The sequence below is a fragment of the Ailuropoda melanoleuca genome, chromosome 15, assembly GCF_002007445.2.
Source record: "Ailuropoda melanoleuca isolate Jingjing chromosome 15, ASM200744v2, whole genome shotgun sequence".
Classification (NCBI taxonomy): domain Eukaryota; kingdom Metazoa; phylum Chordata; class Mammalia; order Carnivora; family Ursidae; genus Ailuropoda; species Ailuropoda melanoleuca.
Window position 1 is genome coordinate 2,808,680 of NC_048232.1, and position 18,716 is coordinate 2,827,395.

The 18,716-nt window shown below is 49.6% G+C and overlaps 1 protein-coding gene across 2 annotated transcripts in view; it reads right to left on the minus strand.

The window, feature by feature from the left end:
- Positions 1 to 18,716, minus strand: part of PITRM1 (pitrilysin metallopeptidase 1) — a 41,541-nt gene that overhangs the window by 3,478 nt on the left and 19,347 nt on the right. Inside the window, exons 1-15 of one of the 2 annotated variants that reach the window (XM_034644087.1) lie at positions 17,609 to 17,756; positions 17,244 to 17,332; positions 16,338 to 16,466; positions 15,617 to 15,730; positions 15,291 to 15,387; positions 14,248 to 14,382; positions 11,131 to 11,269; positions 6,351 to 6,467; positions 5,055 to 5,187; positions 3,779 to 3,899; positions 3,604 to 3,680; positions 2,956 to 3,121; positions 2,625 to 2,725; positions 1,144 to 1,264; positions 314 to 385 (exon numbers count right to left, since the gene is read on the minus strand). In XM_034644087.1, the coding sequence (XP_034499978.1) occupies positions 314 to 385; positions 1,144 to 1,264; positions 2,625 to 2,725; positions 2,956 to 3,121; positions 3,604 to 3,680; positions 3,779 to 3,899; positions 5,055 to 5,187; positions 6,351 to 6,467; positions 11,131 to 11,269; positions 14,248 to 14,382; positions 15,291 to 15,332 (1,224 nt within the window). In that variant the 5' untranslated portion in view covers positions 15,333 to 15,387; positions 15,617 to 15,730; positions 16,338 to 16,466; positions 17,244 to 17,332; positions 17,609 to 17,756. Of the gene's footprint in view, positions 1 to 313; positions 386 to 1,143; positions 1,265 to 2,624; positions 2,726 to 2,955; positions 3,122 to 3,603; positions 3,681 to 3,778; positions 3,900 to 5,054; positions 5,188 to 6,350; positions 6,468 to 11,130; positions 11,270 to 14,247; positions 14,383 to 15,290; positions 15,388 to 15,616; positions 15,731 to 16,337; positions 16,467 to 17,243; positions 17,333 to 17,608; positions 17,757 to 18,716 lie in introns of those variants that run through there. The other variant, XM_034644088.1, reaches the window with a different exon arrangement.

An 18,716-nucleotide genomic window follows, 5' to 3' on the forward strand; every position in this document is an offset into this window, starting at 1 on the left:
TGCATTTTTCCCCCAGAAATACGTCAAATCACCATCCTCTGATGAACCAAACCAAAAGCCATCACCACCAAAGCAGAGCAGGGAGAAAGGCAAACAGTCCCCAGCTGAGAGGGACACTGCGGACTCGGCAGTCTGCCTGACAGCGCCGGGATGACACGGAGAGCACGAGGGCCCCAGACAGGCCCAGGGCCTGCTGCACCCCTCCCTGCGGGGGGGCGGGGGGGCAGCAAGGGAGGCACTGGCCGCCCCACACTTGACAGGGCAAAGATGGGAAACTGCTCTTTCCAAGGGGACAGGGACTGTGTTCACTTACCGTGATCAGCTTCCTTATGACTTGGGGGCCACTAAGGTGGGTGCTTCCACTGGATCCACTGGGTGCAGGTTTCTGAAAATGTTTCCAAGGGAAATGAGAAAAATTGCAAACGCATCTTACGTAGCTAAGGTATGGTCTAGAAAACTCATGGCCAAATAAAAAGTGTCGAGGCACATGTGCTTACGTGTTTTCAGTAACACCGTTTGAATCAAATGGGATTTCTGTATGGATTTCCAGATGGTCAGGGAGAAGCAGGAGCAGGCTACCTTGCCAGGGCCTCCACTCACTGGGAAGACGGGCCTGGTCTACCCGACAGGGTCACAGGCGCACGAACATCAGGGAGAAGAGAGCAGGACTGGTCTCTCTGCACAGTCTACGGACTGTCCCCCTTCTCCAGGAGGTTTCTGGACTGTTCTGGTGAGCTAATGAAACCTGCTCTGTACAGTCATGGAACCAGATGGCCTGTGCTAGGTACAACCTGGTGAACGAGCTGTGCGCTGGGCGCCCCGTCCCAGGTTTCCCGGCCCGGACCGTTCTCACGCTCACCTAGCGGATCTCAAACCCTCGGCTCTTCCGCAGGGGGGCGCTCACCGCAAGCTCAAGTGACACCAAGAGAACACACACAGGACCGGAGGGTATGAATTCACTTCCTGCCCGGCTTAACTAACACTGGGCAAGCTACTCCCCCGCTGTACTCCGGTTCCTCACGTGCCATGGGGGCCTCGGGGGCACTGTACCCACGCATTGGACAGTTGTGGGAATGAAAGGGGCCAACGGAGACACTGGGACCCACGCCTGCTGTGGCTGCCGCCCCGTGAGCACGGGCTCACCTCAACCACGTACGGGCGCACCGGCTTCCGTTCCGTCTCACTCCGACCGAGGTTTCTGATGAACTTTTCTACTGCTTTTTCTGCCAGAGACATCTGCTGGGGCGTAGCATTCATGGAGCACCTGTTTAAAGATCACAGATACCTAGGACAGCATAGTTACAAAAACCAAACAGTCTTACTAATTCGGTAATTCTGCACGAATAACACAAAGAGGGGACCACTACACCCACTTCTTTGTAATACTTTCGAACATGATTTGATACAAAGAAACAGCCAATACAGAAGTAATACAAGTTCCCGAAAAGGCTTTGCCATCGGGTCCGTGCCAGAGCCGGGGCATGGCCATCTGGACGCCAGGAGCGCACTTGTGACGCTCAGCACCGTGGAGAACACAGACCACACATCTGCCAACCATGCCCTCGGACTCACGTTATCTGAAGGCAGAAAACCTACACTACTGTGTAGAAGAGAAATCAACGATTTGAAAATGTGACTGGTCGTTAAAGTGGAAAAGTTTAAGCAAAGAATTCCCGTGCTCCCAAAAACATATTTGTATGTAACTCTTCTGAATTCCGCAGAATCACAAATACTGCTGTCATGTGCAAGTTACTTGAATGGCACAGACTACGGACAGTGTCTGTCTTTCCTTCTGGCCCTCACTCCTGAATTTAGTTTAATTAACAGGTACCATCATATTAACGCTAACTACACTCCAGGCACTACACCAACTACTCTGGAAACCGTCGTTTATTCTTTGCATACACCTACACAGCAGTGTCTTACGGAGAAGGAGACAGAAGGTCCGAGTGGTTACGGTGCCAAGGACACCATGGCTGCAAGGGGCGTTAGTGGCCCAGGCAATGGAAGCGAGTGCTGCCGTCCCAGAGGGTCGTGGATTCCCAAGAACTGACCCAGGAAGACAGTGGGGGTCTCGACAAGGTACTACAGGCTAATCTAAACCTGTGTCCTTGCTGGTGAGATGCCGAAAATACACCGTCAGTCATCTGACCGTGTCATTTGCACTCACAACCCTGAGGGCTTAAGGCTGACTGTGTGTGTCCGATATCAGATGTTTTTCTCTTATCATCAGGGAACTGTTCTCATGAGAAACTCTGCATTTTTACTCTGCTCTTAAGCAAGTTAACCTTTCCTGTCTTGCAATTTACTTCTGGAACCAACATAACTGAACACTTGCAAGAAATCTACTTTGCAGTTCTAGGATTAAATTAGCTTGCTTTCTTTTCCACTTTCCACAACATTTATTAAACTTAAAACATTTTTTCCCATAAAAAACGATTTCTTGATGATGAGAACATGTGAGGTCTAGAATGAATTCTATGACCTACCCCAAACGCTCTCTCTGAACACAGTTCATGTAACTACAGCTTTAAGTGAGAAGATTCTAAAAACTACTTAGGGAAGGGGGAAGGACGAGGAGATGCCTGTGCAGACACAGCGCAGGGCGGCGGGCCGGACGCTACCTCAAGTTGTCGCAGTGCAGCACGTGTTTCTGGATGCGCGGGAGCTTGCTCAGCACTGGCCTGATGTCTGTCATGTCTGCAATCCCCTTCATCAGCCTCACCTGAGCCAGAGAAACCGACACCTAGAGATGGACCCCTAGGCAGGGGGTGACCACAGACACTCTTCCCTGGTCTGGACCAGACGGCCTCGACTCGGGAATCGGCCAGGGGATGGGTGGGCTGGGAAGAGGAGGATGAATGCAAAGAATCTTCCCCTATAAAATCTGGTCAGCTCAAGTTAGCTTTTCTGGGATATAAGCTGTCACCAGCTCTGGAAGACGCGGCCTGTCACCTGATCCATCCCACTGAAGGTCTCCTGCAGGTCCCCTGCGGGCGTCAGGGTCCTGCTCGCCCTGACAGATGCGTAGAGATGCCCTGAGTCTGGGATCCCGTTGGACAGCTCTTGAGCGGACATCTTGACCAACACTCTGAAGTGTTGTTCTTCTTCAAAGCGCGGGCTTTGTAAAAAGAAAAATGTGTTGGGGCGCCTGGGTGGCACAGCGGTTAAGCGTCTGCCTTCGGCTCAGGGCGTGATCCCGGCGTTTATGGGATCGAGCCCCACATCNTCCTGCAGGTCCCCTGCGGGCGTCAGGGTCCTGCTCGCCCTGACAGATGCATAGAGATGCCCTGAGTCTGGGATCCCGTTGGACAGCTCTTGAGCGGACATCTTGACCAACACTCTGAAGTGTTGTTCTTCCTCAAAGCGCGGGCTTTGTAAAAAGAAAAATGTGTTAAGTTCCTGGAGACCCACCCATACCCTTCCAATATCCTGGAAAATTAACTAAATGTACGTTTTTCAGGTGCTGTCAATACTCTCAGGAGTTCCAACTAAAATTAAGCTCCAAACCCAACAACCCAGAAATGAGTAAAAACTCTGCCTTTTACAGAACCTCAGACTCAGCCCTGTGATCTCGCCCCAGGATCAGGTCTAAGTAGTCACCTGTTGAAAATTTCACTCCACAGATGCATCATGTCTGGTAGGTTCCTATCGAGGCACAAAGATGAAAAAAGTACACCCTGAATCATGAAAGAAAGAAAGGAAATTACTTAGGAGGTTAAAAAGAGATGCTGGAGGCCCGCCCTGGAGCGGCCGAGACGCGGAGGCACAACGCTACCTGCTCGTACGTGTCCAGGTGCGCGTCGTCAGGCAGCACGTGGGGAGTCGCGGCCATGCCCCCCGTTTTCAGCTCGATCTGCTGCGCCTGCTCCCTGTAGTCCATAAGGCCGCAGCCCAGCCTGCCAACAGCAAAGGAGGGTTCCCCAACTGCCAGCGCGGTCCTGGCCGCATCCCTGGCAGCCATGAGCTGCCTGCGTCACCGCCGGGGCCGCAACCTCCACACCGCGACCACCACCAGAGTGCCGCTGTGCGCCGGTCCAGGCGGACGCCGACGCCTCCGGGAGGTCACCGGGCGGCGTCCAGGCCATGTGCGCAGACGCAGCCGCTGCCCGGCGCTCCCGGAACCCTGCGCTCTGCTCCTGCAGGGCCACGCTCGCCAGGCCTCCCCATGTTCCCTGTGCTTTCCTTTCCTCTAAAACATCCTGGCGCGGATGGCATCTGCCCAAATGATCACGCTCAGAAAGGAGAGCTTTTTGAACTTTCAGGAAAAGCAGAAGTCATTTCAGGTGGGTGATGCTTTTCCAAGAAACATCCTGTTCCCAGTATAAGAAGTAACACAGGCCACAGCGACCCTCGTGAGGTCCCCCTGAAACGGCTGTGCCGCAGAAGGACCAGCAGGGGGAGCCCTAGAGGGCAGAGAAGAGGGAGAAGGTCTGAGGGGTCTTCCTCTGAGGCCTGCCAGGGCGCACAGGACCCATGCCCCCCGGGGCCTGCACCAGGAAGGCTGTGCGTGTGGCACATAGGGCGGCCAGACTACTCCCTACAGAGGCTCTTTCCCCTTGCCGTCTGGGCATGTGGGAAAGGAAACTCCGGGGCTCAGACTGCCTGCCACTCGGCCTGCCACCGTCCACCACAGAGACCCAGCAGATGAACAGGGAGGTGGGCCGCGTGTACCCCCCTGCGTGCTCACACTGACCCAAACACCGGCTTTACAAGAGTCCTGGCGATGCTAGTTAGCTCGGTGAAGAGGGCACACGACACGGCCTCTCAAGGTTACCCCGTGCCTACACGGCAGATTTAATTACTTACATTTTCTGATTAAAAACCAATCATTCTCATAGTTTTAAAAGGCACAATAAGTTGTTGAGATAGATGTATCAGCTTTTGTAGGAAAAATTCTTAACAAATGTATTACACGTTTTACTTACACACTTTAATAAGAACAGTGCGCTGAAAAGTGACTGTTGATGCACCAAAACAAAAGAGCTCCATATACAGAAAACTCGAGAGACAAACTGTGCAGATGCGCCGATTACATGACGTGAGTGCCTTACTTGGTGAGGACGCTGCAGAAGAGCGGGACGTAGGGCCAGAGCTCCTCAGGCAGGGTGTGCAGGCTGGCAAAGGCTCTGAAGTACACCACGCCGTTGGTGGGCTGCGCACAGTACTGCACGGGGGTCTCGCCAGCTGCAGAAGCAAAAGGCCGCTAACTTCTGCATTGTGGAATCACTGTTTAGTATTTTTAAAGTGCTGGTGCTTAGTGCTTAAACTTTTTATCAGCAAAGACTACTACCCGTTTATGGTGAACACTGAAATAGCCAACATCGAAGTAACCCACGCCTTTGGAAGGGCTGGGACAGAAGCAGCATTTCTCGGGCTCTGAGGCTGCCCTGGCACTTGAGCTGGCCGAGCCCGCCTCTCCCCACCTCCACCCCCTTCATGCAGCCCTCCACGCTGTCACGTGGGTGACCACTCCCGCCTGCAACACCCAACCCTACTCTCACCCATCTCAAATGCCACCACCCCTTCCCCAACAAGTCCTGTCCCCCCACCCCGAGGTCTGACGATCCACCGGGCATCTGGCATCCCACGGCCTCCAGGGCCCCGAGTCCCTCAGGGGCACCTGCCTCATGCTCTCGTCCCTCCAGCACCAGCACGGTGCCGTAACCCAGCAGAGGGAGCAGGGCTTCGACTCACAACCTGCCGTTTACCCTCTCTCCTCCTCTTCATCAACACTTAATGAACGACACTGATAAAACAAAACTGGGGGAGACTAAAACATAAGCGGGATGCTAACCCCACTTTCCACGTCCAGAAACAAAAGTCTCATTCATGCATGCACCCCCACGCACCAGCTGTGGTGAACGGAGGAGCCCTAGGAAAGGGGAAGCAAGACGGCCCAGCAGGAGTGCGGTGGGTGGTCTGGACTCCCTGGGCACAGCATGCCCAGGACGGACTCCAGCACCTGATGGACCCCCGCTGCTCTGCCGTGCGTGTCACACGCCCCCCCAAGAACCGCGGAGCAGGCCGGGCCAGGGAGGAGCTGGCAGTGCCCGCCCGCTCTCCGTGACTCCCGACAGGGCAAGGCTGGGCCAGGGGCTGCTCTCCATCCAGCCCCTGCGTGAGCCAGAGCCTCCTGCAACCGTGGAAGCAGCGCTCCGCACTGCCCTGTGAGCGCCGCCGCCAGGGAAGCACCAAGGTCCCTGCACGGGGAAGTCTGTCGTCACCACGCGGGAAAACCCACCAACACGACATGTGAAGAGCAAGCCTACAAGAGGGCAGGGAGACACTCCACGGAAAATGTCCACGCGTAGCGCCTTCTCCTGTGGACACGGGGCCCCGGGACTGACCTGCCAGGGCCACCTCCAACTCCGTGAGCGGCACGGTGCGCTCGATGTCCGACACCTTCAGGGCTGGCAGACAGGAGGCGTCCTGAGGTCGGCTCTGCTGAGTCTGTAGTTCTAAGCCTAGAGACACACGGGGTGACACGCTCAGGACAGCCACTGAAGGGCTGACGCTGCCGGCCGTCTGCACCTGCTCGCGGCAGCTCCCACGGACAACCGGCCGGCCCGCCGCCCACACCGCGGTCTTACAGCTCCCGCCGCTGCCCAGCAAACCGCTTCCCGAGCCCGGGGAGCCTGCTCAGGAGACCGCGCTTTCCCGAACTCTCCTCTCCACGCTGGAAAAGAACTACTTTGCCGGGGGGAGGTTTGCTCAAGCAGTCTCCCCTCCACCCCCACATTTTATACTGAATCCTTGAACATTCAACCCACTGTTTTCAGGGTTTTCAACCCATTTCTTGCTGGATTGACATCCAGTAACTTCTGTACTTGTCTGTTCTTATTTCACCTGCACTAACCTCAACACCACGCTTGTGCCATCACGTAAAGTTCACAAATTCTAGAAATCTCAAGCACAGCTTTTCGGGGCCTGAGCCCTCACCCATCTGTAAGAGGGGAGAGACCCCTCCTTCCTGGAGACACAGAACAGCCCAGCCCGTCAGGGAGGGAACCGCAAAGGCTCAGCGCGTGCGCCTGGCAACAGCACTGAATGGTACCCGGGTGAAGATGCCAGTTTAGAGTTGCATCCAACACACACGGCAGCTTCACTTCCCACGGCAGTCTGAGGAGCTGGGCTGAACTGGCCTCCGGGTGCGCCTCCCTGAGGTCCCCAGTCCCTGTCCGCTCGGGAGACCTTCGGAGCAGCCCTGCACGGGGCCAGGGACTGCTGCATCAAATAGGTGGCTGAGCCGCCCTCCGTCAGCCCCGTGGGGCCGGCCCACGGCACTCGCTCCAGGAGACACTGAGGCACAGGCTCCCTGCGAATTCCCGCAGACGTCCCGGGCCTACCCTCACCCGGGTGTTTCCTCCAGCAACTGTTGATGGAGCCCTGCCCCTCCTGCCCCTCCACACCTCCCGGGTCTGTGTGCTGGACCCCAGAAGGCTGCCTCCTGCCTCTGCCCGCATCCAGTTCCGAGAGCAGCTGCAGGGCCCACCCCTCAGCCTGTGCAGCACCCCCACCCTGACGTCTGCCGCTCCTCTCCCAATGCCCCCGGGGGTCGGAAGCTTCTCCTCAGCCAGGTAACAAGCTCCGGACGGCAGGGGCTACAACCCTTCCCAACAGCACGTGACCGGTTCCACAGAGATACCCCAAACTGGAGGCCTGCTCGAAGTTCATAAATTCATTTCCCATTCCCACTGTCTTCACTGGCGGCTAGCTACAGATTAAACTGATTCACAGACTGCTCACACCGGAGTCCACAGCTGAGACTTACTGACCTGAAATACTCCTTAAATGGCCTAGCACAGCCTCCTACCTAATGGAACTCTGTGGTGATCTGTAAAATAAAACACGTTTTTGTAACATGGGCTTCCATCCACTCACATGTGGGTGTGGACCAGACTACAAGGGCTTTCTCAGAACCAAGCACACCTCCATGGCCAGGCCAAGAATCTGACAACTCAGGGAATGTACGATCTGCTGCTTAGGCCTGGGATTATGTTCTGTGCTACAAAGGGTTTTAATCAAAAATGGAAAATGGGTGAGACTACATCAAACCAGAAGCGTGTGCACAGCAAAGGGAACCATCAGCATGATGAAAGGCAGTCTACAGAATGGGAGAAAATACTGGCAGGCCGCATCTGATAAGGGGCTAACGTCCAGAAATATAAAAGAACGTATACAATTCAACATCAAAAAAGCCCAAATAATCTGATTAAAAATGGGCAGAGGACTTGAACAGTCATTTTCCTAGAGGAGACATACCGATGGCCGACGAGAACACGACAAGCGCTCTGCATCACTCATCAACAGGGAAATGCAAATCAAAACCATCATGAGATACCACCTCTCCGCATCAGAACGGCCTCAGTCAGAAAGACAAGAAGTAAGCGTTGGTGAGGATGTGGAGAAAGGGGACCCCCCTTGCAGAGCTGGTAGGAATGCAAGCTGGAGCAGCCACTCTGGAGAACAGGACGGACGTTCCTCAAAAAAAAAATCAAACCTAGAACTACTATATGATCCAGCAATTCTGCCTCTGGGCATTGATCCAAAGCAAACAAAAACTCTAACTTGAAAAAGTAACTGTACCTCCATGTTCGTTACAGTGTTGCTCACAAAAGCCAAGAAGTGAGCACAACCGAAGTGCGCACGGACGGATTAAGATGCTGCATATACACGATGGATTACTACTCAGCCATAGAAAAGGAGTGAAATCTTGCCATTTACGGCAGTATAGAGGGCATTATGCTAAGTGAGATGAGTCAGACGGAGAAAGACAAATACCGTAGGAACTCACTCACATGCGGCACCAAAAACCCCACACCAAGCTCACAGACACAGCAGGCTGGTGGGTGCCGGAGGCTGGTGGCTGGGGTGGGAGGAATGGCTGAAGGGGTCAAAAGGTACAAACTTACCGAAGTCGTGGGATGCAACACAGAGCGTTGGTGATTCTGGGTAACTGTGGTGTGTTGCCTATTTAAAAGTTGCTAAGAGTAGATTTCAGGAGTTCCCAATGCAAGAAAAATAAACTGCAACTGGTGACAGATGTCAGCGAGGTGCGCTGCGATCGCTGCACCGCACAGGTGTCCCCTCAGAGCCCTACACACCTGAACCTCACGTCACATACCATGACCTCTCTACTTCCTTCCTTCCTTCCATCCACTTAGTAACTGCTCCAACAGAGAACACGTCAGATGCCAAACGTATCAGAACGGATACTACGGTTGACCTTGGCCAAAAGGCCAGGAAGCCATCAGTATCTCAAGTTAAAAAAGGAAGACAGGACTTGTCCACTGGCACTCCCGCACCAGAAGTGATTATTACGCGATTACGTGACTCACGATTAGCTATTAAATGTATGAAGAGCTTAGAACAGCTGTATGCAACACAGGAACTCGGAGAGAGAGTACAAGGTTCCTTGCTGGACTCAGCTCTGCCGCGACGAGACTGAACCCTCTGAAATGTAGTGTCACGTACTTCCCACCGCCGGACAGCCCTATTACACCCCTCGCGTAAGCCCGGCCAGCTGCCACTTTGGTGGCGTAGGTGGTGTCTGTGTGTCCTGTGTACCTATTCTGGTAGATTTTGTTAATATATAACTTACATATGACAAAATCCACAGTTCTAAAGATATAATCCAATGAATTCTGACAAACGCAAAAAGTAATGTAATCATCACATCGCGATATAGAACATTTCCATCTCCCAGAAAGTTCCCTCCTGGACCCCTGCAGGTGACCCCTGCCCTCACTTGCCTTCTGTTAGCACAGTTTTACTATTTCTATAGTTTCATATAAATGGACTCAGAGAAGGTATTTTGTGCCTGCTGATTTCACGGAGCACAACGCTTCTGAGACTCATCGATACTGAGTGTATCAGTATTTTGCTCCTCTCTGTGGCTGACTGGTATTTCACAGTATAGATATACCATGTCGATGGAAATGTGGGTTCATTCGAGTTTTTGTGGACACAACTTTTGTTTCTCTTGGGCAAATGCTCTGCAGTAGACCACTGGCCCAAGCACCAGTGTGTGTTTAGACAATCAGGAATTATGTAACTGCCTCTGTCGTCACCCACACCACCCAGACCCGAGCAGGGCCTCATGCCCAGCACAAGGCCTTCATCCCAAACCGAGACCACCCTCTTCCGAACTCAAATTCATACTGTATACAGGGCTCACTTAGCAATTAACTATAGATCGCAACATAACACACATTTTAGTGGCATATTACAGCCCCTGGTAAATATAGCAAGTACTTATAAAATTTGTAAAATGAATAGACCTTATGAAGCTATAGTAGTCCCCCCTTATCTGGGGGGAGAAAGTTCCCAAAGCCCCAGGGAATGCCTGAAACCACGGATAGTATCAAACCCTACACACACTTACCTATAATCAAGTTCAACTTGTATAAATTCGCCACAGCAAGAGCAACAACAACTAATGATAACACAGAACACTGACCACAATAAACTGTCATAAAAGCCTCTGTCTCACTCTCAAAATCTCTTGTTGTGGGGCACCTGGGTGACTCAGTCGGTTAAGCGTCTGCCATCAGCTCAGGTCGTGATCCCAGGGTCCTGGGATCGAGTCCTGCATCTAGCTCCCTGCTCAGCAGGGAGCCTGCTTCTCCCTCTGCCTGCTGCAGCCCCTGCTCGTGCTCTCTTGCTCTGATAAATAAATAAAATCGTTAAAAAAATAAATCTCTTGTGGTGATGGGAGGTGACAGAATGCCTCCGTGGGGAGATGAAATGAGCTGGGGACGCAGGCACTGTGGCGCAGCAGGAGGCTACCTCTGTCCTTCTGACGACAGACCGGCAGGAGCGCCATCTGCTTGCAGACCACAGCTGACCATGGGCAACTGAAACCAGAGACCATGAAGGTGTGATGGGGGGACTAGTGCACCTCTTTCCTATGACTCGTGCTTGCCTGCTGAATTACAGGATCAATCTCCTGAGAATAAGGGCAATCCTACTGGGGATAAAGCCATCACATCCAGGGTTGACCTTTGCTGGTGCCCAATAAATATCTGTTAGCTGAAATGATACTTGCCTCCAACCATCCACTCATTTTACAAAGTTCACTGGGTTCGGGTGAAGGCTAGGGAGTTAGGACAAAATGAAACATCTGACCTTTTTCATAGATCTGCTGCTTCTCTTTCGGGGAAAGAGAGTTGACCTTTTGCTTTAATTTTTCTGTCTCCATCTGTGCTTGTTTCTCAGGATACTTGTCATCAGGTGTCATTGACAAAGTCAGCTTGTGAGGGTTATTCTGCAACAGGCACAGCAACAAAGGCCAAGTTGAAACAGGATCTCACTGCACCCAGCACGCTGCCCAGCCTCCAGCACCCCGCTCTGGGGCAGGAGGTGCCCACCCGTTTTGAATAGCGATGACAAAACAGCATCCCTCAAAGGTGGTCCTGCAGAAAGCCCCTTAGGTACAGGACACCCCGGCCTCCATGCAGTAACTGTTTCATTCACACGCGCTGGGGTTCTCACTATTGGGATGCTTACCGTTACGGGTACTATGTCTAAACCGGAAACATATCGACATTCAACATTTTCTTTACACCTTACTTGTACAAGTTTTAACATTATAAATCTTTGACTTTATTCTAAATCAAAAATAATAATGTAATCTTTAATCTTCTTTAGAGTACTAACTTCTGAAGATTAGAACTAAATTTTTCATTCAGCATTTTGTAAATTATGAAGATGAATTAGATGTCCACCTAACGTAAAAATGTTAGATTTAATGTGCTTCTCTCATTCATTTTAACACACACACACATACTCTGCTCATCCATTTGTAATACTACAGGGAGGAAAGAAAATCGGACTACAGTATAAATTTTATACCAAGTAACTTGGAGTAACAGAGAGATGGCAGGTCAAGTGCCAAACCTAAGCCCCGTGTCCGTAATGGTACACAGCACAACAGAGCCGATTTTTACCTGTGGTAAAGCCTTGTAAGTTATAATCTTTTTTCTTTTTTTAAAGATTTTATTTATTTATTCGACAGAGATAGAGACACAAAAGACCCCAAATAGCCAAAGCAATCTTGAAAAACAAAATGGGAGGCATCACAACTCCAGACTTCAAGCTATATTACAAAGCCATAATAATTAAAACAGTATCGTACTGGCATAAAAATAACCATGAACAGATATTTCTCCAAAGACATCCAGATGGCCAACAGACACATGAAAAGATGTTCAATATCACTTGTCATCAGGGAAACGCAAGTCAAACCACAATGAGATACCACCTCACACCTGTCAGAATGGCTAAAATAAACAACACAAGAAACAACAGGTATTGGCGAGGATGTGCAGGAAAAGGAACCCTCACTCACTGTTGCTGGGAATGCAAATTGGTACAGCCACTGTGGAAAACAGTGTGGAGGTTCCTCAAAGATTAAAAATAGGGGCGCCTGGGTGGCTCAGTCAGTTAAGCGACTGCCCTCGGCTCAGGTCATGATCCCAGGGTCCTGGGATTGAGCCCCATATCATGCTCCCTGCTCACTGGGGAGTCTGCTTCTCCCTCTCCTTCTGCCCCTCCCCCTGCTCGTGCTTGCGCGCTCTCTCTCTCAAATAAATAAAATCTTAAAAAAAAAAAAAAAGAGAGAACCACCTTACTTATGATCCAGCAATTGGGTTGTGGTCTCGGGGTTGGGGGATCGAGCCCCACGTTGGGCCCCATGCTCAGCACGGAGTCGGCTTGGGATTCCCTCTCTCACTCTCCCTCTGCCCCTCCCTCCTGCTCTCTCACGTGCAAGCTCTCCCTCTAAAATAAATAAAAATCTTTAGAAGATTACAGGAACTCAGTGGATAAAGCAGTGGTAGGTTTGAAAAGACTGGCTCTAATCTTGAAAAAAGTTCTACTGTGCGTAAAATGCTATCAAACAGCACCACCTGCCACAGAGAAATCGTTCATGAAAGGAAAAGTCAGTCACTGTGGCAAACTTCGTCTGTGTCTTATTTTATGGAATAGCCACAGCCACACCCATCTTCAGCAACCACCCCCTATCAGTCCGCAGTCATCGACATCGAGGCCAGACCCCACGGCAGCAAATATTACCACTCACTGAAAGCTCAGACGATTGGTATATTTTAGCAGTATTTTTAAAATAAGATGTGTACATTTTTTTTTTAGACATATGCTATTGCACACTTAACAGACTACAGTGTAGTGTAAACACAACTTTTATCTGCATTGGGAAACCAAAACATTCATTTGACTCGCTTTATTGCAGTATTTGCTTTATTGAGGTGGTCTGGAACCACACACACACTATCTCCAAGGAATGCCTGCAGAAGGAAAACTGGAAAACCAACAAATACACGCAAGTGACACAACACATTTTTAAACAACCAGTAGGTTAAAGAGTAAATAACAGGGGGTCTTAGAAAATACCGTGAGACAAATGAAGCTGTAAACAGAACATACTGAAAACTACAGGATCCCAGAACACCAGCAAGAAGACTGACACGCACACAGTTAACTTGTACATTAAAAAAACAAAGATCCATGAGTAACCCATCTCCACACCCTCACTATAAAGAAAAGTGAGATCAAGCCAAACCCAAAGCTAGCAGAACAAAGAAAACCATAAAAATTAGGTCACAGATCAGACTTTTTCGAACAGATCAACAAAAGGGCCAAACCTTCAGATATACTAAGAAAAAAAGGAGGTTTGACTAAACTCAGACTTGGAAAAGGGCACAACAGCACAGACAGTACAGAAATAAGCGCAAGGGGATACTCGGAACAACTGCACAGCAACCTGGATAACCTAGATGAACAAACCCCTAAAACCACACCACCTTCCAGGACTGAAAGGTGAGGAAATAGAAAACTCTGAAGAGATCAGTAACTCATGAAGACACTGAACAAAAAAAAAAAAAAAAAAGCAAAACACTCCCAATGAAGAAACCCTAGGATGAGTGTATTTTTTCATGGGTGAATTCTACCTATCTTTTAATGACAAGTGAATAATTCTTATCAAAACTTTCCAAAAAATTGAGGAGTAAATAGTATAATCTCTTTTTCAACAAAACAGAAAATGCCTACAGATGTTTTTGTTAATACAACACGTGCATAATAAATATTTCATATATAAAAGGCAAACTCACATATCCATATAAAAAGCCAACTTGCATCAGAATGAATTAAATTTGTTAATACAAGCATTAATTAATAATTAAGAAATTATGTCACTTATTCATATAAATTCTCCAATCTCCTTACCTTAAAATACTGTTTTACTTTTTCTTGCAAAAACTGTGGATTTTCCTTGAGGCACTGCCTGAACCGAGCCACCTGCCTCCCCAGCTTCAGGAGCTCCACGGGGTCCCCGTCATGATTCCAGCAGGAGGCGATGTACTGCAACCAAGAACGTGACATCCACAGCACGTTACCCTACGAACTCTACATCAAAAGTAACATTTTATTACGATCTCAGTTTCTGTATTTAAAAATACCACGATGATTGTAACAAAAATTAAGTCATTCTTTGGTTAGGAAAATTTTAAATCTGTTTTCTAATAAAGTGAAGCACAGGTTTTAAAATGATTTTTAGGAGGGACGCCTGGGTGGCTCGGTGAAGCGTCTGCCTTCAGCTCAGGTCATGATCTCAAGAGTCCTGGGATCGTGTCCCACATCAAGCTCCCTGCTCAGTGGGAAGCGTGCTTCTCCCTCTCCTTACTGCTCATGCTCTCTCTTGCTATCTCTGTCTCTCTCTCAAATAAATAAGTAGAATCTTTAAAAAGAAAAATTATAAAAAAATAAATTCAAATGCAATTATTTTTAGGAAATATTATTACCAACAGATCTATAGTTATAAATCTCTACCCGTACGCACTCTGTATGAATCTGTCCTACATAAAAATATAAGATATTAGGGGAACTGGGGTGTCTCAGTCAGTTGAGCATCTGACTCTTGGTTTTGACTCAGGTCACTATCTCAGGGTCATGAGATCGAGTCCTGCATCAGGCTCTGCACTGGCTAGGGAGCCTGCTTAGGATTCCCTCTCTCCTAATTGTCCATCCTTCCATGCATGCTCTTTCTCTCTCTTTAAAGCAAATGACTCTCAAAAAAAAGATATCAGAACACAACGTATTATAAAACTAAATTAAAAGTAAATTGGCATCAGATCCGAAACAGCACAACCTTCGAGGTTCAAATGAAAGGTACAGTGAATACCCACCTATGTCTTCAGCTGTCAGTAGCCACTGATCACAGCAGTAAAAACAAAGGACAAACGGAGGAAGGTAGAGGAGAAATTACATACGGACGTCAGGGCGAGTCCAAAGCTGACAGACTGATGCTTCATCTGTATTTCAATCTTATGAAGGAGAGCCTCAATTCGGTCCTCTTCAAATCCTTTCCTAAAGAAACAGAGAACGGAGATGTTAAAAAGGAAATCGATACCTGTGCAACAGGGCAGCAGAGGCAATCTTTAAACAACTCCAAGTGAACCAGCATGTGTTTCATGAGGTAAAGAGACAGCGGACACGGGTGGGGGCGGCGGGGGGCGGTGGAGGTGGGCTCCCTCGCTGGACAGTGTGAGGACAGTGCGAAGGCACTGTCGGGATAGCAGAGGCGAGCCACACGCACTCGATGACTTCCTCGATGGTCCTGTCGATTATGTCCCGGACGGCCTGGGAGTCCTGCTCCGCAATCCCCTGCAGGCCCACGCTGAAGTAGGCCTCCCGCGTGTAGCCGTTGTATCTGCAATACACAAGTGGGTCACGTGGCAGAATCCCGACGACGTCCAGCACCGCACATGCTTCACTTAGAGAGCCACTCTCTAGAGAACAGAGCTACAGACACTCCGGCCTCCCAAGTCTTCCCAGAAAAAGCCCACTGAAGCGGAGTCCTCAGATATAACTGGTCACAATTGCATTCATGTCCTTTTCACGTTTCTAAAAATCTATGCAATTTAAACTTTAGAGTTATGGCAAAATTAAATCTAGAAATGACACTGCTGAGCTTTACAAAAGAATATTTAACGACCTGGCTTTTAAAGCAGGCAGTCGTACGCCATTCTGAGATCTTGGACAAGCTATCTTTCTTTTTTTCATTTCCCAAATGTGCCCTCCAGGGGCTAGAAAACAGCTGTACTGGCCCAGGGTTGTCACGCACAGTTCTGTGCTGGGGCAGCAGGGGAACCATCCGTGACTGTGGGATACCGAGCATTCTCCATCTCTAACTTCACCCAGCAGATGCCAGCAACCCTTCCCAGCTGTGACCACCGAAAACGTGTCCCGATACTGTCAAATGTCAAAACTGGCCCCAAATGCAAACACCACTGATCTGATCAGATAATGAACCTTACCCAACATCAGGAGAAAAGTCTGTGCCAAGTCCAGATTCAATTAACGCTTTGTAGAAGGGGGAGTTGGGTCCACCGATCAAGAGTGAAGACAGAAGGTTTAACGTGAAGGCTTCAAATGTATCAGTGATGCTTCATTTAAACACGGGGTGGTAGGAGGCAGAGGGGGAGAGAAAAAGGGAAACTGTTGGCCCTAGTAACTGTTTCCAAAATCGTTAAAATCACTACTAAATCGACACTTTATTTCCAAAGAAGCGGGTGTTGTTCTACAAATGCTTGCATTTCAACCTCTAAATTTTATGGATAAAAGAGGATAACTATTTTTTTGGTGTGCAAAGTTCTCATAAACTAGACTATTTTGGGGTCCCACACCAGCAAGCTGACTTGGCTGCATATCGAATGTCATTCCATCATAGCGCGCCAAGCACTCTGACCTGTGTCATCTCAATTACAAGCGCACTGTCCGCACACAGACAACAGCAGTGAGGAGATGGGGCAGTCGGTCGAGCAGCACGACCACACAGCCTGCCGCCGTATGGCCGAGGACACCTGCCTGCCCACGTGCCCGCAGGCGCCCACATCTCTACGACAACAGAGCTCCATGGGGCGTCCATTATTTTGAAGCCAGTGTTCACTGTGCTCTCTTCACGCTCAATGGCATCCCGCCCCCACAAATGTTAATAACTGCTGCCAGACCCCATTTTCTCCAAAGAAATAAGCTTTAAAATGCAGTAAGAAGTTACTTTTTCCTGGGTAGCTACTAAAGGCAATTTCCCCCAAACCATCCCAGATGTTGTTAACATCTTCCCTGCCGTCCAACAGCTGCTCGACTCCTAAATCCTCACCATCGAGACATTTCTACGTGGAGAATTCACCTCCGACCCTGCTAAGCCCACAGCGGACACTTACTCTGGTAAGAGGAAGCTGACCCCGACGGTTGTTTGTTTGGAGGAACCTGCAGCCAGGGAGTCTGGGCCACATGTTATGTGGAATTCCCTCTGTAAAACGACGGGATGCTTTCAGTAGGTGCAGTGCACAAACAACTGGGTTTAAACTAGAGTAAGGTACGCGTAGAGGTATAGAGTGGCCCAAGAGATGCTTTTCACTAAATTTTCTTTTCAAACAAGTAACCATTTCTTAGGGTTAAGAAGCTCTTACATTCAAGTCAGAGGCCATGATATTTGAAAATCTTATTACTAATACACAGTTCGACTCTTCGTCTCAATGTATTCAGTAGGTGAAAACATGGCTTATTCTCTGGATGGGGAACTTACCGGCTTATCCCATGGCTTCTGAGCTGGCACTGCAGTATTTGGCTCAATTTTCTCAAATTTACTCAGGGCTTCGTCGTGAATTTGTTTCAGATGCTGTTCTAATGGAAAGTTGCCGTAAGTGAAGAACCTGAAACGTTCAGAGACATTAGTCTATCTCAGCATAAAAGATGAGAAATCAACACAGATCGCTGTTTGGATAAAATGGAAGGTATGCAGCATAAGAAAACCCTAAACTCACCTCATTTCATGGATACAACTAAGTAACTGTTCCATCAGGGAAAATAACCCAAAAACCGGCAGAACAAACCCCACAACTAAATGTAGGGAAGAGACCACACTGGAGAGAGTGGGAAGGACAGAGTCTCTGAGGGGGCTAAATGGACCAGGGGACTGTCCACTGGAGGAAGGGACCCATGGAGGGGGGGCAGAGGGTCACACCAGGGAGCCCACACGGGAACATGAATCCCCCCATAACATTTGGCTTTGAAAACCAAAGCAGCTGAATTTCATGAGTTCTTACAACCAGTGGGACTTAAACATGGAACTTTAAAAATCATGGGCGCCTGGGTGGCTCAGTTGGTTAAGCAACTGCCTTCGGCCCAGGTCGTGATCCTAGGGTTCTGGGATTGAGTCCCACATTGGGCCTGCCTAACATGTTTAAGTGCCCCACCCCCTGCAGCCAGGCCTGCCTCAGCCCCAGTGCTGCGAGTCCCCTCCCACAGATGACCAGGGCCCCTCTGGCCAGCACCGTGTCTCCCAAACACACATTCTGCAGGACATCAGTCCCAGTGGTGGCAGCTGGTCACCTCCAACGGAGGACACACGCACACACCTTGTTAAAACTGCATGTCCCGTGCACGTGCACTCTGCAGATCACCCCACCCAACTCCGGTCTCCCCGGCAGCAGCGCTTCTCTGGCAGAGGACCAGTGTCACCTTGTGAAAACTGTGCACAATGCCCACTACATTCAAAAGCAGGGGACACAGCTGACTTTCCTGATGCACTGAACACATGCTGAGAGCTAGACACAATGAGGGGACAGAGGAATAAGGCCCAAATGAAAGAACAGGACAAAACCACAGCAAGAGACCTAAGTACAACAGAGATA